Genomic DNA, 27,479 nt, shown 5'->3' with positions numbered 1-27,479 from the left:
ATTTAGGGCCAAAAAGAGGCAAGGGATAGGAGTCCTCCTGGAATTCTATCAGTCTCTCTCTCTCCAAACACTCAATGAAGACCTCGAGGGGAGGATGGGGTCTCTGTGCCAGACAAGAGGAAATGCTAAGGGTCACTGAGTTATGGAGGGTAAGGAGAGGGCCAAAGGGATGATCCCTTTGAAGGCCTCAAGGCTGAAGGGCCCTCCTCTCATCTGCCAGGCATAGCTGCCACCCTATCTCTTCTGTTCCATGGGGGGCTGGCCTTCTGCTAAGGCCGAGGGTGGTCTCAGTCAAGAGGGGTATCAACCCCCTGCCCTACAGACCCAACTAGCAACATGAGACCAGATAAGACAGTCTCCAAGCTCACCTCCAGCGACAAATCAGGAAGAACCATATAAAGCGGCCTTCATGGAGGCAGACAGTTTAGGAGCTGGCCCTAGGATGCCCTGATTTGGAAGGCAACACAGAAACCCTAAGTCCAGGAAGAGGACCATGGAAAACAGCCCTCGAGACCCCCTCTGCCTAGAGTTGCCTGTAATTATGTCATCCTTTCCTAGTCCCTTTCAAGATAAATAGAACATGAGTGGAGAAGTGAGAATACGCAAACTGCAGATAAAGCAGGCCCCCTTGAAGAGACTGTAGACCCCTCTATCTCGGTCACCCCCCCTGCCCCAGATGGGGTTCTTCCTTCACGGAAGATTTGACCTCACCAGACCCTGCCCAGGAGTCAAGGAGAGCCTCAGCCAGCCCTGCAGTCTGGGATATGATGGAGGACCATGAGACTCCCCAAGGGTGCAGATACCACCTCCCCCTGGTACCTGCCAGGCATAGCTGCTGTCCTAGTAGCCGGGGGCTGGGCTGGGCTCACACATCAGACTCAGTGCAGTGTGTTATCCTTTAATGAAAAGCTGGGTCAATGGAGCCACCACTCTCCCCAAGACCCCCCCTGCAGCAGATAGCCCTCACCATGGCTACCTATGAGGCAGGGCAGCCCTGTGGCAGCCAGCCCTGCTGAGGGGTCAGTTTGTAGTGGCCTAGGAGAGGCGTTCAACTCTTAGACCTAGGATGTGGCAGCAGCAACAAGGCCAGAGGCAGCTCAACTGAGGTCAGGGATGGTGGAGGAGGCAGACAGGAAGCGTGGAGCTCTCCTCCTTCCTCTCCAAATCCCAGTGTGGCCAAGGCCAGTGTTCAGGAACAGTACAGTCTCCCCAGGGGCCTGGAGGCTCTTCCGGCCACTGTCTGAAAGCCCTTAGTCCCCAGGTCCCTGCAGACCAGTGTCACAGGGTCACTGGACTCGGGGAGCAGGCTGGGTACTACCCCATGAGCCTTGAGGCCCCGGGCCTAGGAGGTGGATCCAGCAGTGCCAAGGCCAGAGCCACCAGGAGACTGGGAGTCGCCTTCCACTAACTCTGCTTGTCAGTCACTACAGGCACCTAAGAAGGTGGCCTCTCCCCAGAGCTTCCAGGGCTGCCCAGGCCAGGCTGAAGCAACAGCTGGCCGTGGCTCCTGGGTCCCTATAGATCTGTGACCTTGTTTTCCACAGCAGCTGCAATCTGCTGGAGCCGATAGCCCAGCTGCATCTTCTGGGCCGTGCCATCCTCCTCCAGGGCAGTGATGATCTGAAACAGAGACCGATGCCATCAGGGGAGACTTCTTTGGCCAACGTGTTTGCTGCAAAATTCAACAACCCTCCTAAGACGTTGTGGCACGAGTGGGATAGAAGGCCAAGAAACCCAGCCGGTCACTTCATGTACTTTCTGGGACCTCAGGGCCTCGCTGGCGGGAGGGGTAATAACATCAAAGTCACTGTGGGGTTTCAGGATGAATAAGGTAGGAAATGAAGGACCTGACTCAGTATCGAGCCCCTCAGAAGCCCTGCTGCAGCCATCCTGGCTAACCCACCCACCAACAGCATTTCCCAAATTCCTGTCTGCCCGGTGCCAGACAAGGGGCAGAGACCCAAGAATGACCAGACACATGTGGTGGGAAAACAGACACTGATCAAACACGAACCACAAATTGGGGGCTGCCACCAAGGGGACCGGTAGGAACCAGAGGGCAGCAGCACTTGGGAAAACAGCTACTGCCCACTATGTCTCCACGAGGGGACATGCCTGCATCACACCCTGCCTCCCCCACGCCCCATGCCATGGCCCACACCATGCCCAGGAAGGCTGTGGGCCATGAGGCAGGTTCCTCATCTCTGAGCAGCAACAGCCATGTCACTGGTGCCACACAAACATCTAAGTGTACTATTCCACCAGGCATCCAGCAGGTTGACTGGCAGGTGCTCAGCTCTTCAGGCACAGCCCAGGGATCCTCCAAAAAGCTTCACCAGCTCCAGTGTACCCTTACACCCCTGGCCCTGTGCCTGGACTCTCCTCTTCGCAGCTCATGCAGCCAAGCCAGGCCTGCACTTGCATGTTGGCCATGCCCAACATGCTGCCAACTCAGCAAATGCACACCATCTCCAGGCCCTGGTAGACCCCTTGGCCCCCACAACCAACAGCACTGTGCCTCGCCATCCTGCTGGGGAGCTGGAATGGGGAGCAGTAGGACAGGTGAGAGCACAGCCAATGCCAGGAAGCCCACTTGGAAAACACTTCCCAAGCCACCGAGGGGCCCGGCCCTCCCACTACTCTGTCCCTGGGGAAGACCAAAGCCCCCACCATGAGTCACAGGGTCAGAGCCCCTTAAGTCTCCTGGGAGGCCTTGGGTCAGCCTCCCAGTCGGGGTCCAGGGCCTGCCCACCTGGTCATAGTACTTGTTGATGTACTTGTAGAGTTCATGCAGGGCCACTCGCGCCCCGAGGTCTCCGGAGTAGTTCTAGGGAAGAGGCCAAATAAAAGGTGAGAGAGACGAGGGGTGCAGACAGCAACAGGAGGCAGCCCAGGACCCCAGGGAAGGGTTGGGGGAGAAGGGGACCTGAGAGGTAGAGAATGGGATGGGCACTACAGTGGGAAGCAGAGTCCCCTCCATGGCCCAGGGACCCCAGGCCAGGTGTGCCAGACGGGGACAGAACAGGACAGAGCAAGGGGGCCTCCTTGATAGGAAGACAGCCCAGGTCTACCTGCTTCAGCAAGGTCTGGGGTTTCCACTGAAGCTCTGCCTCTCTCGCCCCCTTGAAGTTCTAGCCCAGACCCTCTGCCACCCAGATGACTCCAGAGCCAAGTGGCACAGATGCCACTTGCAGGCTGACAGCCCAGCATGATTCTGCTCTGGCCTAACTCAAGTATTTCCTGAGGTCACTCTCAGGCCCCTCCATGGGGACATCTCTGAGCCTCAACTTCTTCACCTGGACGATGGAGTTGGTGTCACCTAGCTTGTGGAGTTTTTGTGAGGATCAAATAAGACAATCAAAGCACCCCATGAAGGGCTTCACACACAACACCCCAAAATTATATCTGCTATTAGTGTTGTGGTTGTCATCATCATCAACATTTCAGAAACATTGTTCATAAACTCCCTGGAGTTACATTTTAGGGCTGTTTTAGGAATGGGAGAGGTGAAGGGGACACCTGTGCCACCAAGGGAGGCACAGCAGTGGGAAGACGCATGCAGGCAGACCCAGGCAGGCCTGGGGCTGAATCCCAGCTACCTTGCAAGCGCCTGGCTGAATCAGGGTACATGGCAGCTGCCAGGACAAGACCCCTGCTTGCTCTGTGATGAGATGGTGGGAGCCCTGGTCTTTCAGTGGCAGTTGGAACATTCTGCATTTATGTTTCCTGCCCCAACCAGCTCACAGGGCTGCTGAGGTTCCCAAGGGCTTCCCTGCAAAGGGGCAGTGTGAAGGGGGCAGGACCGTTGTGGCAGGAGGCCTATGCCCAACCCAAGAAGCAGAGGGAGGCCTTACCCAGGACAGTTCAGCCAGGACAGAGTTCATCTCTTGGTCGCTGGCTGGGACAGTCTGTCTGATGTCTGCATAGTACCTGCCAGAGAGCCAGGGCACAGCAGCTGCTGGGTAAACAAGCCCACTCCCCCGCTCCCAGCCAGAGCCCATCCCCCGAGCCTCAGCTGCACACACCCTCCAACCTCTACCCACCCCACCCTCCAGTACCTTTCCACCATCCGCTTGTACCGGGGGATGTCCCGTGCATACAGAAGTTTGTTGATTGGGGAGTCCTGGACATAGCAGGAGGGCAGCAAAAGAGGAAGGAAGGAAGGATGAGGGTCCCTGTTCGAGTGATCAAGTGTCCTGGGTTTCCCAGTACTGCTTCAGTTTTGAAAAGGAAAAGTCTCAATCCCAGGAAGCCCATGAGTCCCGGAAAACCAGGACAGGTGGTCACCCTCGCCTACTTCCTTCCGCAGGAGCCTCTGCTGCTCCCTCCCTTCCACCAATGTCCAGTCTCTGATGTCATCGGAAATCATTTCTCAGCTCCACATGCCACCATCTAGATCCAGCAAGAGCCCAGTACATAGGGCAGGAAGCGTGCTGTTCACTCCCAGGGTCATCATTTTAAAAATGAGCAAACAGACCCAGAACATTACCTAAGCGGCCACAGACCACCTCACTCCCCAGTGGCTGAGCTAGGATTTGAAGCAGGTCTGTCCAGTCAGTTTCCACCACTTTAACACACCTAGACACAGCCTCTACCACTGAACTGGGTTCAAGTCCCAGCAGCCATGGGCTCTGGGCAGCATACTTCTATTCTCAGGACCTCTCCTCATCCTAGAGCTGCTGGGATGGTGAGAATATCTCGAGGTGGCACTGTCCCCCGTGAGCAGGGATCCAAGGCCAGCTCCTCTGTCAACCTGAGTCAGGATTCGCGCCTTCTCGACAACTCCCCATGGGGGAACCCTTGGCATTCCTTGTTCGGACTACTCCTGAGCTACCCAGGAACCATTTGCTGTTCTGCTGGGAAGGGGAGGTACTGGGAGGATCTGGCAAAAATCCCAGCCACCACATAGGGTCTACCCTGGAGGTGGCCCTGCGGGTCCTGGTGTGGCCCTTTGATTCTTAGCTCATTATAGGCATGATGACAGCATGTGGAACAAAAATGGCTCCCAAAAGAGTGCTACAATTTTGGACAGAACTTTCCGTTTTTGTTTTTGTTTTCAGACAGGGTCTCGCTCTGTTACCCAGACTGAAGTGCAGTGAACAGCACAGTCATGGCTCACTGCAGCTTCAAACTCCCAGGCTCAAGCGATCCTCCCACCTCAGCCTCCCTAGTAGCTGGGATCACAGGCACACACCAGCACTCCTGGCTAATTTTTCTATTTTTTGTAGAGACGGGGTTTTGCCATGTTGCCCAGGCTGGTCTCAAACTCCTGAGCTCCTCAGGCGATCTGCCCACCTCAGCCTCCCAAAGTGCTGGGATTCTAGGTGTGAGCCACTGTGCCCAGCTAATTTTGATTTTTCCCAGAGGTGTAGGGATGTATCTCTCAAGAAGTCCCAAGCCAACTGAGACCTGGGGGTCTAGGCTAAGCAGAGCCCCACTCATGGACCTGCAGAGTCACACAAGGGCCCTGCCTACTGGGTGCTTGAGCAGACACCTTGGGGACCTCATATGTCAGGGGACTCCTGGCTTTGACAGCTGTGACAACAGACTCCCAACCTCTGTGCTCCCGGACGGCTCAGACCACTCAGTCTCCTGTGCTTCCCAGCTCCCCTCCTCACACATCCCTCAAACCGTGACACCCCCTGAACTCTCTTCCCTACTTCCCTACTGGCAGGCAGACACCTCCACCACCCTAAGGAATCAAACCCACCCAGCAGCCCAGAGCTGCTCTGGGATTGAACAATCCATGTCTCTATCTGGAAACCCCACAAACACCAGACTCACCTTCTCCAAGTCTAAGCTTACCATAGCCAGAGGCCCAGGGATCATGTGTGACCCGCCTCCTTTTTCCTCATCCCCCACATCCAACCTTCAGCTTCTGCCTGCCCTGCACCCTCCCACCCAGCTTGAACCCAGCCACTGCTTGTCAGGAGGACAGCACAGCGCCCTCTTGGGACTCCCTCACTCAGCTCATCCATCACAGCAGCCACAATGTTCCACCAAACTCTCAGGTCTGGTCACACCACTTCCCTGTTCCCAGACCTTCTGTGGCTCCCACTGCCCCAGGAGTGAGTCCTGACCAACTGGCCCTGGCCTACTGCCACACCTGGTCAGCATTCTATGCCCCAGCCACACCAGGCTGTACTTGCTGCACACAACTTCACCAGTGAATTGGCACACAATGCCCCCTCCTCTTGCTCATCCTTTAAAACTGAGGTGGCCCCGGGATGAAGCCTTGGCTTGGGAGGTCAGAGGTCTCCCCTAAGCCCTCCTTGAAGTTCTCAGAAAAGCCTGGAATCTGAGTGCACACACAGCACTGTCCACCCTCACCCATCCCCCTCCGCGTCCATCCCAGACTCGCTCACCCGGCCCAGCTTGTGGTCGGCCAGGGTGCAGGCATCCATGAAGGTCTGTGCAATGACAAGGAGCACCGCATCCATGTTATCAGATGTTTGCACGTCGAACACAAACTGCGGGTTTTTTATTATATTGATCCAGAACCTCAGAGGCAAGCTGCGGGTGGGGCAGGCATGGCCAATGAATGTGCTGGGGAGGCAGAAGAGAAGACCCCCCACACACACCTAGAGCCCACCCAGCTCCACCCCACCTGTTGGTCTTCCAGATGTGGATGGTGTCCTGGTCGGAGATGCCATGCTGCTGGGCCTGCTCATCCAGCAGGTCAAAGAAGTACTTCACAGCAAGTGGCACGGGGCGGCTGGTGCTGAGAATCACCTGGAATAGATCATCCACGAACTTCTGCAGGGTGCCCTGTGGGAAGGAAGAAGCAGAGAGGTGTGGTCAGCAAAGGGCCCTCAGCAGCAGCCCAGCCTCAGACACCCCCCGGCACTGTGCCTGCACGAGCCCCACACCACCCCCAAATCCCACGAGTGGCCATGCTCTCCCTCAGCCCAGGCCCCACCACCTTGGCAGGCCCCGCCCCACCACCTTGGCAGGCCCCACCCCACCTTCATGGACAGCAGGCGGGTCAGGTAGATCTCAGGGATGGCCTTGGCACGCTCACGCTCCCCGCCCCGAAGGCTGCCCCTCCGAGGCCTGGGCGGCTCCGGCTCATCACTTGGCTTCACCAGGTGCCAGGGCCGGATGCCCCCCTCATCTACATCCTCCAGCATTGGGGTCCCTGTACCAAGAGCCCACAGCTGTCACCCCTCCCCAGGTGCCACCTCCCCAGGCCCCCTGTTTCTTGCCAGCTCTCCCAGGGGTGGGGGCACCTGGTTGAGGGCTTTCCTGGGTAGAAAGGAAATAGGCACAATCCTGCCCTGAGGCCCAGAAGACCTTCCCCATGACTCCGGGCTGGGCACAGCAGGGGCAGAGGACCGTGATGGGGGTGGTACTCACGCTCTCCAGGGACATAATCCTGGTTTTCCCGGAGCACATGCTTGGTGAGGCAGGGGACGAGGGCCACAGTTGCTCCATCTGGGACCTGCTGAGCACAGCTGGTGATCCCTCCACCAGTCCCACCCCACCATGCCCTCCTCCAGCTCCCACCCCTCCTACCTTGTAATGTTGCAGTGTGTTCAGGCGCCTCCACAGACCCTGGACCTCAGAAGTGACATCCTCGTCAGAAAGAATGAGGTGCCCAGCCACCCCAGACCGCCACTCTGCAAGGGCAAGGCAGAACTGGGTGCAGGGCTGGAGGATACCCTTCCCCTAGTGGAGCCCATATCCTCTTCCACAGGGACACCAGCCCCTCCATCATGGGGCAGCCTTACTCAACCTCTCCAAAGACCAAGAGCAGGGACCCCTCCCCAGATGAGAGGCTGTCCAACAAAGATGTTCCAAAGCCAGTTTCTGCCTGCCTCCCAGCATCCTCCCCACCCTGAGTGATGAGCTGTCCCTGTAGAGCTGGTCCAGGGCCAGCCCAGGCCCAACATTGGCTCAGGTCCCCAGGGGCTCTCCACGCCCTCACCAACATCAAGTGTGCGAGGGTCTGGCCGCTGGGTGAGAGGCACTCCTTTATAAAGCTGGTCTAGCATCTTCTCCTTTGCCTGGGAGATGGTGTCACAGTCTAGAACCTTCACGGGCACGCCCTGGGCCTCTCCTGCCCCAGGCCCCACAGCCAATAGTGCATTCAAGGTCTGTGCAGGACACACAGGAGCCATCAGGGTTCATGTACACTCAGGATGACCAAGACACAGGCCAAGGGCAGGGACAACTCATGAGGAGCTGCTGCCTCCAATCCCCACGCACCACACAATCCCTAACTCTTGTCTCTTCACCTGCCTGCCTTCCCCAGGGACAGCAGCTTCCTCCCCATTGTGACCCCAGCACCTAGCACAGTGCACTTGTAAACGACTATGGGGTAAATGGCAGGAAAAAATGAGTGAGCACAAGTCCCTCATCACTCAGATCCCCAGGTTCCTGGCTGAATGGGTCAGGCTGATGGAGCTTCGGGAAGCCTGCATGAGCAAATATTCCCACCCATCCGACAGGGGAGGGGTTCAGCAGGCCTGAATGGGGGTTTCCACAGGAACCCTCGTGCGTAACTAAGGGGAAAGCAAACCCAGAGAGAAGTGCCTGCCAGAGTGAGGCTGGCTTGGTGGGCAAGGCCGCATCCCTGGTAGGAGGACCAGGCAGACAGGGTCAGGCCCTGGCACAGCTCAAGCCCATGGTCTAAGGTAGGGCTGGCTCCTCCCAAACCGTGGTTGTGGCTACCCTGGTTCCATCCCTAGCCTGGGGCACATAGAGGCCTTATCATCAAAGTCTGCCCTAAACTGCTATCCTGCTAAGCTAGTCTGACGGGCTCTCTCCAGCAGCCAGCCAGAGGTCAACCCAGCTCTACATCCAGGTACCCACATCAGAAGCTGGTGTCCAGACCCCACACACCCACACACTCTCCACCCTCGCCCTCACCGCACTCAGACTGCAGGCCACACACTTGCACACCCTCACCAGGGGACGGTACTCCACATCCTCTCTGAGCAGGCGGTTGTCGTTCAAGGTGTATTTGGCCTTGCCTGTCACACTGTCCACTGGCCCCTTATCCACTTGATGCTTAATCCCTCGAAAGAGCATGTACAGAGGCTCCCCTACAGAGTCCTAGGAGAGCACAGGCAGTTAGGGCCCCCCCGGCAGGTGGCAGAGGTGTATGGGACATGATGCACACTGGGGAAGGGGACAGGACATGGGCTTAAGGGGACTGAGGACAGGCTGAGCAGGCGTCTATGCTCTGGCACAAGTGTCTGAGCTGCATGCTGGCTGAGGGCTTAGCAGTTTGGAGGGCCTGACCCTCCCTGGACAGGAGCCCTGTCCACCTCTGCCCCCTCACCCTCACGAAGGTGTACAGACAGATGGACATCCAGTTGGTGAGCAGCTTCTCCACCACGGTCTCTGTCCTGAGATGATGGGAAAGGGGAGTGCCAGGGTCAGTAGGTGGGGCTGCGGGCCTCTCTATCCTGCAGACCCCCCAGCCCGAGGCCCCACCCCAGCTCCAGCCGTCCAGGGCCCACCCAGCCCCAACAGCCACACACACCTGCGCAGCATCAGCTTGGGGTTCTTGGCCACATACTGGGCAACCAGGTCACTGAGCAGAGTGCGGAGGATGTCAGTGAAATACTCAAGCTTCCCATGCAGAGCCACGGTGAGCAGAGATGCCACGTAGGCACGGTCCCGAGCTGAAAAGGTGCGCTGGCTCTCCAGCGTGTGGATGAACTGCAGCCAAAGAGAAGGGATGGGAGAAGGGGGTTGGGGGATAGAGGGCTGGGCTCAGAAACCATGTCCTGGAGAAGGGGCAGGGCCAGGGGCAGGCCAGGAAGATGCAGGTTGGGGCACCTTGGTGAGGAAGAGCTTGCTGTTGAGCAGGTTAGAGAGCTGCCCCAGCCCTTGCTCCACGGTGGGCCGTCTGCTCTCAGGCACACCCAGGTCCCGATGCAAGGGCGACTCGCGGTGCCCAGGGAAGAAGATCCTCTCTGCATACACCTTGTAGTCGAGGAAGGGGATGCCACTGCCCAGGAGGTCACTGGTGAGATCGGTCATCTCAGTCATGAGGTCTGTTAAGCAGAAGAGGCCAGGTTAAGCACCTGTTAAGCACCAATCCCATGTGACGGGAGCGGGTTTGGGCAGAGCCCTGGAGGGCAGGGCCCCTTCTCCCAGCCACACCTGTGAATTCCTTCTTGCAGCGATCCCGCACACTGCTCTCCAGATTCTCCAGCTGGATCTGAACCTTCTTATAGTCCCTCAGGGCCTGCTTGCTCTTCCTCCTGCTCAGCCCCAGGGTCAGGAGTGGATGGCCGGATGAGTCCTACTGGCTCAGGCCTGCCTGACGATCCCCAGGCACACCCTGGCCTCATCCAGCACAGTCCAACGCAGCCATGCCAGCCAAGCTCAAGCCTAGCCCAGTACAATTCAGCCTGTCCCCTCCCAAGCAAGTCACACACACCCATGCCCTGTCTAGCCCAGCACAGTTTAGTCTCGAGATCAGCCAACCACAACCAGGCCAAATCCATCCCACAACCTATTTTTATAAATAAAGATTTGTTAGAACACAGCCACTTTCATGTGTTTCCATGTCGTCCCTGGCTGCCTTTGTGCCACAGTGGCAAAGTTGAGTTGTTGAGCAGAGACCACTTGGCCTGCAAAGTGTAAAATATTTACTCTCCGGCCATTTACAGAGAATGTTTCCTGACTTCTGGCCCAGTCTGTCCCTTCCCAGTCCAGCCAGATCCCACGACCTGCCCCAGCCCAGCCACATCTGGCTGCACCCACCTGTACATGAGGACAATGATGATGACACCCAGAGCCAGAAGAGAGGTGCCCACCCCCAAGCCCACCTGGGCTGCCACAGGAAAAGCCCCAGGGCTCTCGCCGTCATACTGCACGTGACCCAGGGAGAAGCGCAAGTTCCCCATCTGCACCTGTGTCGGGAGCCACCTGTGAGCGAGGGTTCGGCCCAGGTCAATGCCCAGCCCGGCCAGGGACCTGCCCACTGACCGTGAACTCAGGCAAAGAGTCAGGTGCCTCTCGGAGGGCATGGTGCCGTGGCAGGGGCTGCTCCACGGGGGGCTCGCAGTACAGGTGGTGCCGCGTCAGTGTCTTCACCACACAGGGGCCGTCCCCTATCATAGCCACCACCTCCTCCTTGGACATTGCAAGGTCCAGGTTCTCCCCCTGGAACAGAGGGTCACCGATCAGTCACTCAGGACCCTTCCCTCAGATCCTGTCCTCCCCAAATGTGGGAAGGACCCTGAGACCCACTCCCAGCAGCAAAGCTGACAGCCTCTCGGCACCCTTCCCGAGTGCAGGCCAGTCACACGGTGTCCTCCAAGCTGCTCCTCATCACCCTTTGCTGCCCTTTCCTATCTTTCTTCTCCAGAACCTGCCCAGTTACCTAACAAAGCCAGAGCCCCCAATCTGTGTCTGATGACTCACCAGGGGGATGATGATGGCGTATCGACCTGTGGTCTGCCCGCATGCCCATCTGCTGCCCACTGTGTATGTCCAAGACACATGCCTAGCACATGTCCATGTGAGCCAGGCTGCCAACGGGGGTCAGCCCGACGGCCTACGTGGACCACACCACCCAGCTACTGCACAGGCCGAACATACAAATGCAGTCATTCCAGAGCCTGCCACGGAGCGCATCAGGACCCGGGCCACCAGCCAAGCAGTCAAGCTCGTGCCAGATGCTAGGCTAGGCACCCCCCACCAGCCCCCTCTGTCCCCACCACAGCAAGGATGAGGGGCCATGTTCATCCACCGGCCCTTGCTCTACTGTCTCGGCCTCTCCACCACACACAGCAGTGCTGTCCAGCCAAGGGAAGGGTCTCAGGGCCCTGCCAGGTCCAAGTAGGAGCTGTACCTCCACGGAGAACACACTCCCAGGCTTGTGCCGGAACGGCATGGTGGGGTCCTCAGGGTTGAGTGGCTGCAGGGTGGGGTCGGCCTCGTAGGAGAAAGGTGTGGGGTTCAGTGTTGCAAAGTCAAAGACCAGGTTGTCAAGGATAAATTCCACCTGGACCCAGGGGTCCTCAGGCAGGCCTGGCAGGGCAGGTGTGTGGCACGTGATGAGCTGGGAGGAGTTGACATGGCATGGCTCCTCAAACTGGAAGGAAGACAGGCAGGTTGACGAGGGGCCAAGCAAAGATGGGAGGAGCCTCCTCTGGCACCTGCTCTGGCTGTCCCCAGGGTGTGGTATGGGGCAAGGGGAGACTGTAGGGGTACCCAAGGGTGTCCTACTTGCTGGCCACTGCAGGAGGGTCCAAGGGAACACGCCGTCTCCGGGACCACGCGACGCCTCCGTCCAAGCCCCTGGCTGGGCTGCAGCATTCTCGAGACCACGGTCACCCGGATTCTTGGCGTCTGTACCACGTCCAGATTCTGGCCACGGACCCATATCTCACGTCCTCCACTGAAATAGACCATGAGCTTACGTAACGTAAGATGGCTTATGTTACCTGGACCTAAAGCACAGCCCAGTCCCGGCTAGGTCAGCTCAGCCCCAGCCCCAAACCACACGACCCCTTGCCCCTACTAGCAGCATGGGATTCTCAGTGCACCAACATAAAGCCCTACAAACCCCCACATAGTGGAGCTGCAAAGATCTCCCTGCCACCTGCCATGCAGCCACGCCCTTGGCCCAACACCTGAGGAAGCTCTTGGTGGGGCCAGCAGAGGTGATGTTGGGGTCGAAGGTGTACTTGAACTGTCCACGTTGAAGCCTCCGCTCCGTGGCCCCAAACCACACAGCCACAGGGAGCGTGGCAGGCGTGGGGCGTGGGCTGGTCTCACACCGCAGTTGTTCTGACTGCTGCTCCGGCAGCCTGGGAGGGGAGGTGGGAATGAATGCAGGGGCGCAGGCAGGGGAAACTTGGACCACTCAGGCCCCAGCTGGCTTCTCTCAAGCGCTGACTACAATCTCCACCAGGTGTCCCTGGAGGTGCACTCCCACCACAGCTGGCTAGGGAGGGTCTGGCCACTCTCTGAAGGAGCAGACTGGCACTCTTCCCCTTTCTGCTCTCCCCAGGATCTCAGACCCCTCCATCTTTCCTCTGGAGCACATGGATTTTTGCAGGATGAGGAAGTGGCCCTCACAAGTGACAAGGCTGGTCTCCAACCACCACTCGGATGTCCTCCAGACGCCCAGTCAGGAGCTTGGAGCCATTCAGGGTGAGACGGGTGCCCCCAGCTCTGGGGCCGCGGGCCGGGAAGATGGAATGGACCTTCGGGTCCTGTGGGACAGACAGGGAGAGAGATGAGCATCAGACCAAACACAGGGAGGCAGGGACAGCCTGAGAGACAGGATGGCCCAGGACTGGGAGCCCCACCAAGGCATAACCAGATGGGTTGAGAGGAGCCACCAGAGAGGGTGGCCCGCTGGCAGCTGGGGGTGGCTCAGCAGTCAGGTACCTGGTAGGCAAAGTCGTGCTCTGAGACACCACGTCCTCTTCCCGGCACCTCCACCGCTGCGGCGCCGGCCACCTCCTCCCCACTGGCCCCGGTGATGCACACGAGGCTGTAGGCACAGGGCAGGCTAGGGGGTGCCAGGCTGCATCGAGGGCCCCTCAAGCTTACCTGGCAGCCCCTCTCCCTGCCCCACTGTCAGGTGGTCTTCCCCTTCCCATGCTCCACAAGATTGACAGAGACCCTCTCTCACTTTGGAGGGAATTCTTTATGACACATCAGAAGGCCTTGGTATCTGAGAATTAATATTTGTGGCTTCAATCATTTAAGTTCAACCCCAGGGTCCCCAATAAGGAAGAATTTATCTGTGGCATAAATTTACAAAGGGGCCCTGTCAGCCTGGTTGTGGGGCGAGCTGCTGAGCAAGTGAGTGGGCACAGCTAGCTGCCCACGTCCTCCGCCACGTCACATGCACAGTACCCACTCAAAGCATGGTAGAAACTTGATTTATTCAGGAAAAAGTCCCTAAAAGCCTCTAGTCAGATAGGGGAATACAGGTGAAAGGAAAGTGAACCATCTAAGAAAATGCTGGTTCTTAGCCAGAAAATAGAAGCTTGGGCAAATTAACTTCCAGAGTGCTAAGCCTGCAGTGGCTCAACTCAGTGACACTGTCACAGTTGTTGCAAACACTAGGAAGACACAAGTGACATGTGAGCCACCCAGGGGAGGCTCCAGACAGAATATATGCTAATTGCTTCATAAATCACAGTAGTCTTATGGTCTGGAACACTAACAGTCTAGATAGTCACCGTAAGTTCTCGGTCATAACACATTCAGGGGACACTCCGTGCTCCAGGAGAGTGGTTCCTTGTTTCAAATACAGATTTGGGGGCCCCACCGTGGGCCTCCTGAATCCAGATGTTTGCATTGGTTTGGGACAGGGTCTGCAGGTTACCCTGATATTCAGCCACGTTTGGGCCCTGCTGCTTGTGGACATCTCCTTAGGAATGTCCTGCGTGTGTACCTTTGGGGCCTGCAACCGCTGTCCAGGTTACCATAACCCAGGAGCCCCAGGAAGGCAGCAGGGGTCCCTAGAGACGACAGTGGAGCCTGGCCCTCGGCAGGTGTGCTCTTCTGAGGTGTGCCTTCCAAGTCTACCTTCCTGAAGAGCCTGGCAGCCCAGGACAATGCCTGGGGAAGAGTGAGCTGGTGAGAAGGCCAGCCCCTGAGCTTATCTGTCTGATCTGAGGGTCCTGCTGCCACAGCTATTAATATATCCACAGTCCCTCAGAAGACCAGGTGAGCAGAGCAGGAAGCAGAGCCACGAGTCAGTTCTGGGCAGTGACAGGCCCAGGAAGGATTCCGCAGCAGCCCATGCCAGGAACCTACAGGTGTGGTGGGTGCTCAGGGTCTTCACTGGCAACGCTGGCACTCGGGCATTGTGGCCAGAATCAAGGAACAGGGAGGGGGGGGGCAGATGAGCGGTGGGTGGGAGGCCCCAGGCAGCAACACCAACCGCAGAGGCCCTAGGCTGTGCTGTGCTCCTGCTGGGTGCAGCCAGCTTACCTGCTGGAGACCTCGTACTCCTGGGCATCCACAGCACAGGGCACTCCAGCCACCGTCACCATGCCCAGCACATCCTGCACATGCTGGCCCAGGTTGGAGCCCCTGATGGTGACACGGGTGCCTCCGTCTATAGGCCCAGTCAGTGGCTCCACCTGTTCCAGGACAAGGACTGCTCACCTCTACTCAACTGGAAAGGCAGCCCCAACCTCCCACCTTTGGGCCCCCACACCCTCCCTCTAAGGGCAGCACTGAGGAAGGGATGGCCAGGCTTTCAACAAACCGAGTGGATGAGGGGCGCTGGGCACTGGGTGGCCACAGCCTCAGCCTCACCACAGGCCTCCCGGGTCACACAACGTGGATGCTCCCCCTCACACCACACACAGCCATACTGGGGCATGGCAGTTTGGCAGCGGCTGCAGTCTCCATGTCCCACGGAACAGTCATATAGTACCACTGGGGGTGGCAGAGACACATGTGAGAGGCAGGCCTGGGAGAGCCCTGCTACCACCGCCAGCCCAGCAGCCCGCAGGTGGCTCACCATGCAGCCCCTCAGCACTGTCCACACGCAGACGGCCGGCCCGACGCAGAAACAGCCCCACACGGAGCTCTGGCTGCAGAGCCTCATAGCTGAGCTGGAGAAATGGGAGTGGGTTCAGAGTCAAGCACCGGGGGAAGTGTCAGGCCTGGGGAGGGGTTAGTCAGAGAAAGGACTAAAACGACCAGTTAGGAGCATAGGGTCAGAGGGACCCCATGGGGCCACAAGTTGGAGGGCAGAGCCAGAACTGGAGTATGGGGACCCCATGGGGTCTCAAGTTAGAGGTCAGAGCTGGGATGCAAGGATTCCATGGGGCACATGGTCAGAGGTCAGAAATGGGTGTGGAGACTCCCTCAGGGCGACAGGGTCAGAGCATGGCTCTGGAAAGTGTGGTGCAGCCAGCTACAGTTGGCAGCCAGCCTGTGGCCAGTGCAGTGCACCCGTGCCCACCCAGGCGCTCGTGGTGTGCACCTGGTGCTGCTGGCAGGTGACATGGCACTGGGTATCTGGAGGTGGCTCACACTCGACCCGGGCCTCAACCACCACCTCGAGGCCCTCCAGCTCCATCACACACTCATTGTCTCCTGGGCCGTCCTGAGGGCAGAGAACACAGCTGTTGGGCAGCTTCAGGAGCTGGGCCCAGGGAGTCCTGCAGGTCACCCAACAGATCCCCCACCACAGCCTCTGGGTTGGAGTTGAGTCCTCGGACTCTGCCCTCTTCCTGCTCCCCAGGGCTTGTGCAGAGTTTGTCAACAGCTAAGGAAGCTGCAAGGACAGCAGCAGGCAGGACACACTGACCTGGAAAAGGTGCAGGTTCCTGCCTAGCAGCCGGATTTCCCGCTCCACATGGACCGGCATCAACGTGGAGCCCTGAACGCTCTCCACACAGGGGCAGGAGCTTGCCCCCGAAGTCACCTCTTCCTGCAGGCACCAAGGGCAAGGCAGTCTATGGAGCCCACCCTGCCCAGCTCAGCCCTCTGCCTTGCCAGATTCCAGGGGCAAGGCCGGTGTGGGGCTGCAGACTCCACCCTGCCCCTCACCCCTCCCAGTGCAGAATCACAAGGCAAGCTAGGGGTAGCGTCTTCCCCACATCCCCTCCCCTGAGGCCTACTTCCTGGGCTGGGCCTCACCAGCTCCCAGAGCCCGGGGGTGTCATACTGGTAGTCGAGGCTGGATGGGAGGATGAGGGGGGCGGGAGGGCCCTCAAGCTCTGCTGAGTCTCCATCACCTGAGAGGAGGGTGGAAGTGGAGAAGGCGGGTGCGTCACCCCCCGTCCACTCGTCCGCCTCAGGCAGCTCGCCGCCTTCTCTCGTGAGCCAGTCCAGGGCGGGCTTCACGGAGCCCATGGCCCCTGGGAAAGTGGTGGCAGGAACAGTGGCAGGGGGCAGGTCCAGGGGCACTGTGGGATGAAGGGCCTCGGGGCCAGGGTCTGCAGGGGGCACTGCTGCTACCTCTGAGGGTGACAGCGGGGAGGCCAAGAGGTCCTCAGGTGTGGCTGAGGGTCTGAAGTCAGTGGGGGCGGGGAGAGCGGTTCCAGGTCCATTTGTGGGGCGGGGAGGGGAGGGCTCCTCATGGAGAGGCGACTCTGTGGAGCCAGGGGAAGATATGGGGCCAGAACCTGCCCATGGCCCCCAGGGGCTGAGCAGGGAAGGACTGGCCCCAGGTGAGATGTCCGAAGCTGTGGCTGTGGAGGGAGCCCCAGGCTCCACAGGAAGGGTGTCAGGAGCAGGGGTGACCAGGGCTTTGGGGGCTATGGGTGGGGAGGGGCTGGGTCCATCTCTTGCAGGAGGGTCTGGGGAGACAAGCGGGCTCTGAAGGGGGAGGCAGAGGAAGACAGGAAGGGCCACTCAGCAGGCAGGCGCGGGACAGGAGGCAGGCAGGCACAGTGTATGTTAAGAAGAAAGGAGACCAAGGAAAAGAGAAATAAAAACAGCCCATTAATTCTCCACAGGAGAAAACTGCGGGGGAAGGCTCCAGGGGTGTCTGTGCCAAGGTGGGGCATGAAGGCCAGACCTCCCTTGCCTCTCAGCTACAAACGCCCTCTCCCAAAACAGGCAGGATGTATCGGCGGTTGTTCTCCAGGGAGTCCGTCACACACAGCGGCTCTGGTGCTCAGGACAGAGCCTCACATAGGCAGACAGACCCCGGGCCATGAGAAAAACTCACACTGGGACCCTCAAACCCCCCGGTATGGCCCAGCCCAAAGTCACACTCACCTGATGGCTTGCAACCATGGGCCCGGCATCACACGAGGCCTTGTGTGTGCACAGGTGCTGCCAGACACACCAGTTACACCCCCAGCGGCTGCTCACACAGGCCTGGCACCTGCACAGAGCACAGCCATGGGGCAGGGGTCGCCACGGGGAAGCCCAGGCCTAGGGACAGGGCGAGGAACTCACTGCGCAGATGGGCGGAGTTCAGTGACCGCCACACAGTCATAGAAGGAGAGGGAAGTTTTGGCGATCACAACGGCACCAAACCTGAGCTCCACGCTCACGGATACATAGTCTGCAGAGGAGGAGAGAAGGCCAGTGTTAAGCAGCAAGGAGGTGCACTGAGACCCAGAGCCGATATCCTGAGCCCTTGAATGGGGAAGAGGACCCGGGATGAGGGAACACAGTCCAAGGGCACAGAATGGAGGCTTCAGGTGGTTGGGGAGTGAGAGGACTCAGAGAAAGGCATCCATTCATGGCTCTTTGCCTGGATTCACACTTTAACCCCACCGCATCCCCTGAAGCAGGGCCTGGCCCCCCCCAGGCTGGCCCATTCTCTCACCCACCGGCTCCTCTCGGCAGCACTGGGGCCTCACTAGGGTCTGGGGAGGGGCACATCACACCAGAACCAGTCAGCAGGGCAGGACTCTGATGTTCCCCAAAGTGGCAGGAATATGACTCCCCTGGCCACAGGGGTGGCAGGTCTGGCACTGATAGGAAAACCTGCCAAGAGAGCCGGGGACACACTGTTGGGGCTAGTGGGCGACAGACCAGGGCTCACATTTATGGGGCACCCAATGTGGGCAGGCACCAGCAATCAACAGCCCTCAGGCCTCCCCAGACACCCTCTGGCCTGAGTTAGAAATAGATGGGGAAACTGAACTCCTAAAAGAAGTGACTTGTGTGAGGCCATGTGGTATCTGGCATGTCTGACACCAGGATCCAAGATCTCTACCCAGACCTTGATGCCCAGAGCCCTCCCCACCAGGGCCCTGCCTATCTGATCATTCACCTCCCTCGTCTCCTCTCGGCTGATGTTGGCAGGACTCATGGCTGCCACTTGCAGACAGCCCAGCTCAGGCTGGAAGCTCCATAGCCACTGCTCTGGGCCCTGGCCCCTCGAGCACTCAGAACGGTGACTGCACCTGGGCGAGAATGACCAGTGTCTATCTGTGACCCTCACGGGACACTGCGAGTTCATAGGGTAGGGACTCCTACAATCTGGAGGACCTGGGCAGGGCCCTAGAGTGGGCATGATACAGGCTCCTGTGTCTGCCCTGGCAGGGCACTGATGCCCAGTGCACAGGATGGGGGTGAGGAATCGGGGTGTCTGGGGATCAGGGGTTGAGATTCAAGGGCTAAGGGTCGGGAATTCTGGACAGGACAATTATGCAGGATCATTGTGGGCTTGAGGCTGGGGCTGGGATGGGGTCAGGAATCTGACCTGCCAAGGAGCACGCACCACCCACAGTATGGGTCCCTGTGAGCAAGGCAAGATGCACAGTCCAGGTGCTGAGCACAGGAGGCCACGGGAACCTTCAGAAGCTGTGACAGCAAAGAGGACCTGAGGCCAGCAATCCAAACACCAGTGGCTCACCCACAAGTGGGTCCCTGGCCCCACCCAGAGGCCCCTCCCAGCAGCCATGCCCTGGCTTGTGCCTGGCACTCACTGTGCTCTGGGTCATGACATACAGGTGCTCAAAGGTCCCATCAAAGGTGAGGTCTCTGCTCACTGCAGACCCCTGCTGGATGCTCTGTGTGGAGTATGGGTGGCCATCGCTCCCTGGGCCCAAGTAGACCTGGGATCAGAGACCACAGGGTCTGGGACCCAAGTCCATGGCCAGAGGCCCAAAGCCTTCCCCTCCTCCACTCAATCGAAGTAATTTACAGATAGAATTTCCTCCTGGGCAGTCACAGGTCATACCAACCAGCCTAGCGGGGATGGAGGAAAGTCACAGGTAAACACCACCCAGTCCTGGGGTGAGGAGCTCAGGTCATCTCTCCTGGCCCAGGGGTCACAGGGATAGCTTAAACCAGGCTGGGTCCCTAGCAACCTGTTCCTTCCAGATGGTGGGGCAGGGGCCAGTACTTCCTGTGGGCTCACCCTGTGCAGCTGCCCTTGACTATCACCCAGGAAAGCGATGGTGTGTCCATCTTCCATGGTGACTGCCACAGCTGTTAGCTGAGTCCCTGGCCACTCCAGAATTGGTGTGGCTTCCAGCGGGACCCGGCTGGCCATGGGGCTGGGCGTGTGGTCTGAGCCACAGGGATAAGCATCCAGGGTGTCCTATAGGCAGCAAGAAGCATCAGGAAGGCCCTCCCTGGATAACCTCCTCGGCCACATCCTCCCTGGACAACCTCATTCCCTCCCCCAGCCGCTCTGGTAGCTCTCCCTATACAACTGTGTTTTCTCTGCTGGCCCTCCTGGGACAACCTCATCCCCACCCCCAGTCTCTCTTCCCTTTTTTATCCATCCTGAGGCTACAGCTCATCAATCCCGACCTCACCTTCCTCTCCTGCTCAAGAGCCAAAGGTCTCATTCCATTCTAGGTCCCTGTCCCTACCCAAGAACCCCCAAACACCCTCCCAATCCACCGACACAAGTGCCACCCCTCCAGCATCCTGGTCCAAGCCCATCCAGACACTGCTGCCACCCGCATGCCAGGTTTGTGGTAAGGTACCCTTCCACTGCTCAGCCAACACAGGAAGCACTTAATATCTGCTGATCTGATCATCCTTGTGCTACCACCAGCTGCCCTAGGACTCTCTGGGCAGCTCCTTGGCTGCAAATGCTTGGCCAGTGGCCTCAGAGAGGGGGAAAAGTGGGGCAATACTGGAACTCACCACTGGCAGCTGTGCACAGTCAGAATTCACATCATACTCGATGTAGGCCACCTCGGTCCCATCCTCAGCACGACCCTCCCGGGTGTAGCAGGCATCTCGCGTGCGATTAGCAAGCCGGTCCACCTCATCCAGGGGGAAGGCACAGAGGGCAGAGGCTCCAGATGCCCCAGCAGCCGCCGATGGGGGCCGGCCCACAGTGGGGGGTGCAGCCGAGGAGAAGGCTGCAAAGAGCACCTCCCCATGCGCCACCTCCCTGGACGTGGCCACAGCTGCAGCCTGGATCAGCCCGTAGCGGCCACCTTCGCAGGCCAGAGGCAACTCCACATAGGAGTAGTAGTGCTGGTCCTGGAGGCACACTCGAGATACATAGGCACGAAAGGCTCTAGACTGAGCCTGCAGGTCCCGCCGCAGGAACAGGAAGTAGGCGCTGGCCCCACGTGCAAAGGCACTCACGAAGTGGTGGCTGTACTCAGAGAGGCGGCCCACTGCCAGCTTGGCTGTCTCTTCATAGGAGAAGGCAGCTTGGGGGTCCGGCGGCCACAGGGCCCGGGTTGTGATGGGTGGAATGCCACCCCCCACACCCCTGCTGGTGTATCCTCGCCCCACAAACAGGAGGGGCTCCCCTGCCAAGCCCTGGGCTACCAGCCCCACGGTGCTGACCGCAGGATCATTGGCAGCCACATATTGTGTGTCCCCAGGCCGCTCTGGCCGCAGCAGCAGCTGTTCGAGCTGCCCCAGGCGCCGCTGTTCACAGACCCCCTGGTGCACGCTCCCGCACACCACCAGGGCCCCTGGGCTCACCAGGAGCAGCTGGTTCGGGTTGTTGGTAGGCTGGGCCTGGGGGCACTCATCAGGCATCACAGGTGGCAGGCAGTCCCTGCTGTCTAGCACAGGGCCGGTGGACACTGTGGCCTCCAGCTGCAGCCCAGGGCTCAGCTGGAACAGGAAGTTGGTAGCCCCCAGGTAGAGGGTGCCTGAGGTGGGGTCCCTTGCCAGATGCTGCAGATACGTGCCATTGGGAGTGAAAGCAGCTGGTGGAAGGGGCTGGAGGGTGAGGACCCACCCGGCCCAGAGAGCCTGGAGAAGAGCTGGGCCCAGAGCAGGCATGGTCACCTGGCAGGGAGAGAGGTCGAGAGAGTGGGGCTCACGTGGATGCCAGAGCACCCTGGGGCCACTGGTAAGGGATAGGACTGTGGCATTGCCAAGATGCTCCTCCTAACCTACGGGGTGAGCAGACGAGGACCAGGCTTCTTAGATAGGCACTATGTCCAGGATGACCCCAGGACCACACACTAGAACGAGGTCAGAAATTAGAGACACTTCCTAGACAACACTGCCCCATTCTCTACAGGCACGATTCTCTCAGGAGACCTGCACCCCACTCACCATCCCCCCAGATCAGAGGGTGAGGGGCTGAGAGGCCATGCCCATGAAGCAGGGTCTGGATGGGGCAGAAAAGCAGGTGATGGGAAGGAGGGGCCCAGACCCCAAGAAAGGAGAGGCTCTACGTGGATGAGGGTTTCCCGGGCAGAAGGAGGAAGGAGAGGGAGGTCTCCTGAACCAGCAGAATGTTAGAAGCAAGACAGGAGTTGGGTGCAGGGCCTTTCAGGCCAGGAATCCAGAAGGGTAATAACCACAGAACCAACAGGCTTGAGAGACGGGAAGAGTCTCCAGCTCGGAGGGGTGGGGCCTGAAGGGCTGCACCCCACCTCCGAGAGCCCTCAGAATAGGTAGGAGTCATGCTGTTCCTAGATATCTAGTGTGAGGTCAGGCTCACCTGGCAGGGCCGGCTGGATCAGGAGACAACAGCATGACCCGTGTGGGAGTTACCTAGCAGGGGGGAAAGCTGAGTGTGAAGCTGGGGCCTGGGCTGCAGGCACGTGGAAGCCCTGGGCTCCCCACTGGGGAGGCTGCACAGAAGCACCCCCTCCCCACCGCCCAGCCTGCTGGTGGAGCTGGGCCCAGCCTGGCCCCTGGCCACCAAACACATTCCACAGAGGACGCCTCCTCAGAGCCCACACGAGGAGGGGGAGGGCAGCAGAGCCAGGCACCCGAGGGGCCTGGGAAAGGTCAGCTAGGAAGGAGCCCCACGGCTGGCAGGGCCCAGCCAGGCCCCCAGCACAGCCTTCTCCCTGTGAGGTCCCTCTCTCTGCTCAAACTCCACCCTGTAAAGGCACCCAGGTACACACCCTCTACATGGCCAGGGGCTGTCCCAGCCCAAAGGGCCACCAGCGCTTCAGCAGACAGGCAGTCGCACAGCAAGATACATACACACCACCCACCCTGTATGTATACGCCTACAACACACACATACACAGAGAGAGAGAGAGATGCAGATGCCATCTATACACACAGCACAGTGACATACACAGACACAGCCACCCATGTTCAAACACCACATGAAGACACATCCATATAGAGACAACTCCCCCACACAGAAACACACTGCAGGCACATATGTCACACTCACCCGAGACATTCAGACCACCACTCACATTTAGACATACACACGCACACTCATGCACACGCCCCTCGTTCGAGAGTACTTAGTTGGAGCCCTACATACTAGAGAGCTGTAGAAGCTGGGCCATCTCTTGCTATTTCCTCTCCTGCGGTTCAGAATAGTGCCAGGGCCCAAGATGTGGGGCAAGTGGAGTGTGTCCTGGAGGAAGGTGCCACGCCTGGCTGTTCCCAGGCCCATCCCCAGGACCTCCCCAGATTTTGGGTGCCTGCTTTCCACACAGACCCCTTCTTGGGCCCCAGCTGAGGCTCCTGAGTCCCTGAACCAAGAAACTATGGCAATACCACCTTCCCCAGTGGTCCCCAGCCAGGAGCACCAAGGTTGGTGAAGTGCTGGGACAGACAATGCATCTCAGACTGGGAGACACTTCCCCTACTTGCCTGTGCCCAGGCCACGTTGCCCAGCCCCTCCCATCACCCAGCTGCCAAGCTGTCTGTGCAAAATATCCCAAGTGCTTGCTTCTCCCAGGTCGGCTCATCCTAGCAGAGGCCTGAGCAGGGTACTCCTGAGGCTGCCCTGAAGTGAACACGGGCACAAGGCTCAGGGAAGGGTCCAGCAGCCTGGTGGAAGCCAGGACACTGGCCACAGCCCGGTGGGAGCAGGGGGGCCGTGGTCACAGCCTGGCTGGGCACTGCTCCCGAAATAGCTTGGGGGTTTCCATTTTTAGTGTGCAGAAAACAGGGCAGCTCTATGGGAGCAGGAACAAGGCTGCCTCTGTTTGCCACCCAAGGGGGCGGGGGGAAGGGGGCAGCAGAGAAAGTCTCGAACCCGGCCAGGATCCCAGGACTGTGGCAAGACCAGGCTGCCCAGGAGCCCCCCATCTAGCTTCCAAGGGATGAGGAAAGAAAGTTTCTTCCCATGGGAAGACAGAGTCCACCTGAGGATGGGCAGAGGCCACCTCTTGCAAGGGGCTACTGTTCAATTCTCCTGCCACCGCATGCCAGGGATGGGCCTTGGGCACAGGGTCCCATAGTTAGACCAATACTCACTCCTACATGCTTACAAATATTTGCTCAGAGCCTACTGCGTGCCAAAGTTCTCCAGCCCTCAAGGGGCAGTAACAAAACCACTCCCCATATGTGAAATCAAAACTGCATTGATGGATGACAGAGCCTTGGGAGATGAAAAAATGGTAAAAAAAAAAAAAAAAAAAAAAAAAAAACCACCACTGGATGAGGAGACAACAGGAAGAAATGGGCGGGATCAGAACAGCTCCTGGCCAGGCCACTAGGAGGTCGGCCGCTGACCCACTCCAGGGAAAGTGGTCAGGCTTCTGCAATCAGTCTCCCCGTAAATCAGGACCTAGCATCCCCTTGCCCCTCCACACATACCATGGGTGGCGGAAGGAGGAGAGAAAGAAGAGCAGTGACTTTTTCTCCTCCATTTCAGGCACATGGATTTCACTTAACCTCTGCCACAGGCCACTGAGCAGCTCCCAGCCCCTCCAACCTAGCCTCCCAACTCCCAACTTCTCAGGACTTTCCTTGAGCAAAATTGGAGTACACCCCTCCCCCAAGAGCCTCTGGGGCACCCCAGAGCGGGAGGGATAAAGGCCTACCCCTCCAGTCCACACCTCTCCCACCCGATCCATGCCAGTGCTCCCCCACACATGCCCTTCGTTCCTGCCAGCCTGAACTGCAAGCTGCTTGGCTCCTCCAGCCGCCGCACAGGCTCTTGCCACTGCCTGGAATGCCCACTCCCTCGCTATCCCATTAACTCCTACACCAACCATCTTCTCCCTGGGGAGCCTCCCCTGTCCTCCCAGGCTCCTGAGGAGGCCGCTGCATGCGGTGGACAGAATGGACACACCTAGCCACCACCCTGACAGGCACGGCCGCTCTGCCTCAGGCTTTCCGAGCCTCAGATTTCCTAGTTGTACAATGGGAGGCAGGATTGCTCTGACCAGTAAACATGATACAGTGTGTGCCTGGCATTAGTGATATCAACCAGGGTCACCTTTCTCTCTGTTCCACCCTCCTACTCTGGACTTGAAGCTCCTTGAAGGCAGGGAGTATGGCTTCTGATTCAGAGGCCCCAGCAACTTACACAGACTTCAGCACAGACCAGATGCTCCCTGCATGGTGAACGAACCCCCATTTCACAGCCAAAAAAACCCAACAAGTAGGTGAGATGGGGGCCCACAATCCCTCCAAGCCACTTGGTCTCTCAAAGGGAAGACATTGGTCCCACTTTTATTAATGACCAGGCCAGGGCAGACTGAAAAGGCTGATCTAGAACCGGACCTCACATCCCCAACTTACACAGCCAGGATCTCCTGCCCACTCCCAACATCTGAGGCCCTGCTCAGGCTCCCAGCCAAAGCCTAACTCTGCCTGTGCCCAGTGATCCCCCACACATGCCCTGGAGTCTCTTCTGGGCCCACCCTACTCTGAACCTTTTCAGGGGGCACAAGACTGCCCAACTTCTGTCTGTAGAGCGAGCACCTCCCGGACCCCCATGGAGCTGTCCTCGACAACAAAAGGGGCTCACAAACCCCGCCATTGCGCACCTGCAGAGGGGCCATAGGACAGCCCACATTTGCCTTGCCTGCCAGTTAGTGGGAAACCGGCCTTCCCGTTTCAGCCTCCTGCTCAGCTCCCAGGGTCCACTACAGAGATGAGTTATTCATTGACAGTGCAGTGGTGCCCGCTGCCCGCCCTGTTTTGTGTGTGTTGAGGAGGGGTGGGGAGATCCACCATTTACCAGGCACCTGCGATGACCCAAGGCGCTCATCGATCACCCACTTAATATGTCTGTGTGTGGAGAGGAGGGTCCCCCCCCCGCCCGGGGGTCAGGAGGCTCGAGGTCCGCCTTTGTCAGTCCCACCGGGAGCAGCCAGAAAGGGCTGTTACTACTAAGGGGAAGCCCCGACCTCCCCACTTGGCTCGTCCTTGACCCTCCCCAACCCCTGGACCCCGAGGCGAGGACCCCATCAGTGGCCCTGGGAGGGCGGGGAAGGGGCCGGCCGGTCCCCGGCGGCGACGGCGAGGAGGGGGCGCGGAGGAGCAGCTCCACCTCCTCAGTCTCCCAATCGCGTTCCAGGCGGAGCCGCCAGAGTTTCCCTTCGCGCGGAGAAGTGTGGTCCCAACTCTCAAAACCAAAGCCGCCCACCACTCACCCAGGCCGCCCCTGCCCGGCGGGATCGGGGCCCCGGCCCGTACAACCTCGGGAGCCCAGTTCCTCGCCGCCCTGGCCCCGAGCCCCGCACTCACCACCCGGCCGGGCCCCGCGGGATGTGCGCGCCGAGGCGGGCGCCGGCCGCTCCCGGCTCGGGCTCTGCGCGCAGCGGCCTCTCCCCGGGTCTGGCGGAGCCGCAGCTGTTACCCGGAGACCGAGGGGCGGAAAACTGCGCCCGCTGCCCGCCCCTCCCGCGCGGCGCTGCCACCGCAGGGAACAAAGGAGACAAAGCCGCGTCGGCCGGGCCCGGCTCCGCTCCTTCCCCCTCGCCTGCCGGGCTGCCCTCCCCCCGCCCGCCGCCCGGGCCAGGCCGGAAGCAGCCCGGAGAGCCGGGCGCGCGGCCCCGAGCCACCCGGGACCCCGCATTCCAGCCCCGCGGGCTCCGCATCGGCCGAGGGCTGGGGACCCGACCCCTCCCGCACGGGGGAGGGCGGGGGCGGGCTGCACCGCGGCGGTCGCCATGGCAACGCGGGTAGCCCGGAGGGGTGAGGAGTGAACCCCGGGAGCCAGAGCTGCCCCGCCCAGTCGGCCTCACCTGCTCGCCTCCTTGGAACCGGAACTGGGAACTTTCCCAGTTGCCAGGGGCCGAGGCGGGGGATCGCGCTCCGCACCCGCAGGTGCTGGTGGAACAGCGTCCCGGCCTCTTCCCGCCCGTCCAGAGCCGGGTAGCACCCGGGTCCCTCACCTGCCCGACCCGTTCTCCTGCCAGCGCCCGGCCTCGCCCCGCGCCCGGAGCTCCCTTTCCCTTTCTTACCCGGCTCCGGTGGTCATCCTCCCCAACTTTCTTTACCTGAACTCCAAGACGCCTTGTTTCTCCTCTGCGCACCTGGCCCTGCCCACCGCCCCTGCTCCCAGTACTCCCCAACAGCCAATCCCTCCTTCCGGCCCCCACCTCTGGCTGTTTGAGAAGAGCATGGGCTTTGGACCTGGGCTTGCGCCATCAACTAAGCCATGTAACCTGACACCAACCCCCCCCCCCCCAGCCTATTTGCTCACCAGTAAGTGGGGGTGATACCACCTCTAGCGGGGCTGTGAAGGCAGAGAACCTGGGCTGCAGAGGCGCACAAGCAAGGGCTCACTTCCTTCCTTTCTTCCCAGCCCAGGACCCAGACCTGGACCCACCCCAAGCTGAGAAGCGTTGGGCAAGTCTCGGCTCCCTCACTGGCAAACACCTGGGCCTTCTGCAGGAGGAAACGCTGGCAGAAGGGTTCTCTCCTGGGGACCCTTTGTCTCCTGTGCAGGGCCCTTCACACCCTGGCATGCCCAC

General features: G+C 59.5%; 1 protein-coding gene across 8 annotated transcripts; it reads right to left on the bottom strand.

The window, feature by feature from the left end:
- Nucleotides 1-882: 882 nt before the first annotated feature.
- On the bottom strand, nt 883-27,097 carry PLXNB1 (plexin B1). Of its 8 annotated transcripts, XM_054550827.2 has the most exons (39): nt 25,739-26,234; nt 25,545-25,643; nt 22,292-22,344; nt 20,515-21,627; nt 19,775-19,957; nt 19,341-19,469; nt 19,115-19,215; nt 18,683-18,815; nt 18,237-18,393; nt 17,857-17,965; nt 17,674-17,782; nt 16,588-17,268; nt 16,256-16,378; nt 15,929-16,051; nt 15,461-15,554; nt 15,203-15,375; nt 14,923-15,074; nt 13,363-13,468; nt 13,048-13,184; nt 12,600-12,776; nt 12,193-12,364; nt 11,816-12,058; nt 10,948-11,124; nt 10,723-10,871; nt 10,117-10,217; nt 9,790-10,007; nt 9,491-9,669; nt 9,287-9,353; nt 8,911-9,057; nt 7,928-8,096; nt 7,516-7,619; nt 7,357-7,441; nt 6,966-7,138; nt 6,608-6,768; nt 6,366-6,513; nt 4,059-4,123; nt 3,855-3,930; nt 2,753-2,827; nt 883-1,620 (listed from the first exon to the last, which is right to left on the bottom strand). In XM_054550827.2, exons 4-39 carry the CDS (start codon nt 21,619-21,621, stop codon nt 1,516-1,518), a joined length of 6,408 nt encoding a protein of 2,135 aa, XP_054406802.2. In that variant the 5' UTR covers nt 21,622-21,627; nt 22,292-22,344; nt 25,545-25,643; nt 25,739-26,234; the 3' UTR covers nt 883-1,515. The 8 variants fall into 8 exon arrangements, 7 of the variants coding, with proteins under 7 accessions (XP_054406802.2, XP_024100699.3, XP_054406800.2 ...); XM_024244931.3 differs by lacking the exons at nt 25,545-25,643; nt 25,739-26,234 and adding an exon at nt 27,003-27,097; XM_054550825.2 differs by lacking the exons at nt 25,545-25,643; nt 25,739-26,234 and adding an exon at nt 26,248-26,493.
- Nucleotides 27,098-27,479: the final 382 nt, after the last annotated feature.

The sequence above is a fragment of the Pongo abelii genome, chromosome 2, assembly GCF_028885655.2.
Source record: "Pongo abelii isolate AG06213 chromosome 2, NHGRI_mPonAbe1-v2.0_pri, whole genome shotgun sequence".
NCBI classification, from domain to species: Eukaryota; Metazoa; Chordata; class Mammalia; order Primates; family Hominidae; genus Pongo; species Pongo abelii.
The sequence above is the reverse complement of the archived record's forward strand: the minus strand, read 5'-3'. Positions and strand labels throughout refer to the sequence as shown.

Bases quoted from the DNA above. Each gene is read 5' to 3' on its own strand.
- PLXNB1 (XM_024244931.3), bottom strand. From the start codon at position 21,621: ATGCCTGCTCTGGGCCCAGCTCTTCTCCAGGCTCTCTGGGCCGGGTGG. The intron at 19,958-20,514 runs GTGAGTTCCAGT...TGCTGCCTATAG, and splicing joins ACTGTGCACAGCTGCCAGTG to GACACCCTGGATGCTTATCC. The intron at 12,365-12,599 runs GTGTTGGGCCAA...GGTCTATTTCAG, and splicing joins CCCACCAAGAGCTTCCTCAG to TGGAGGACGTGAGATATGGG.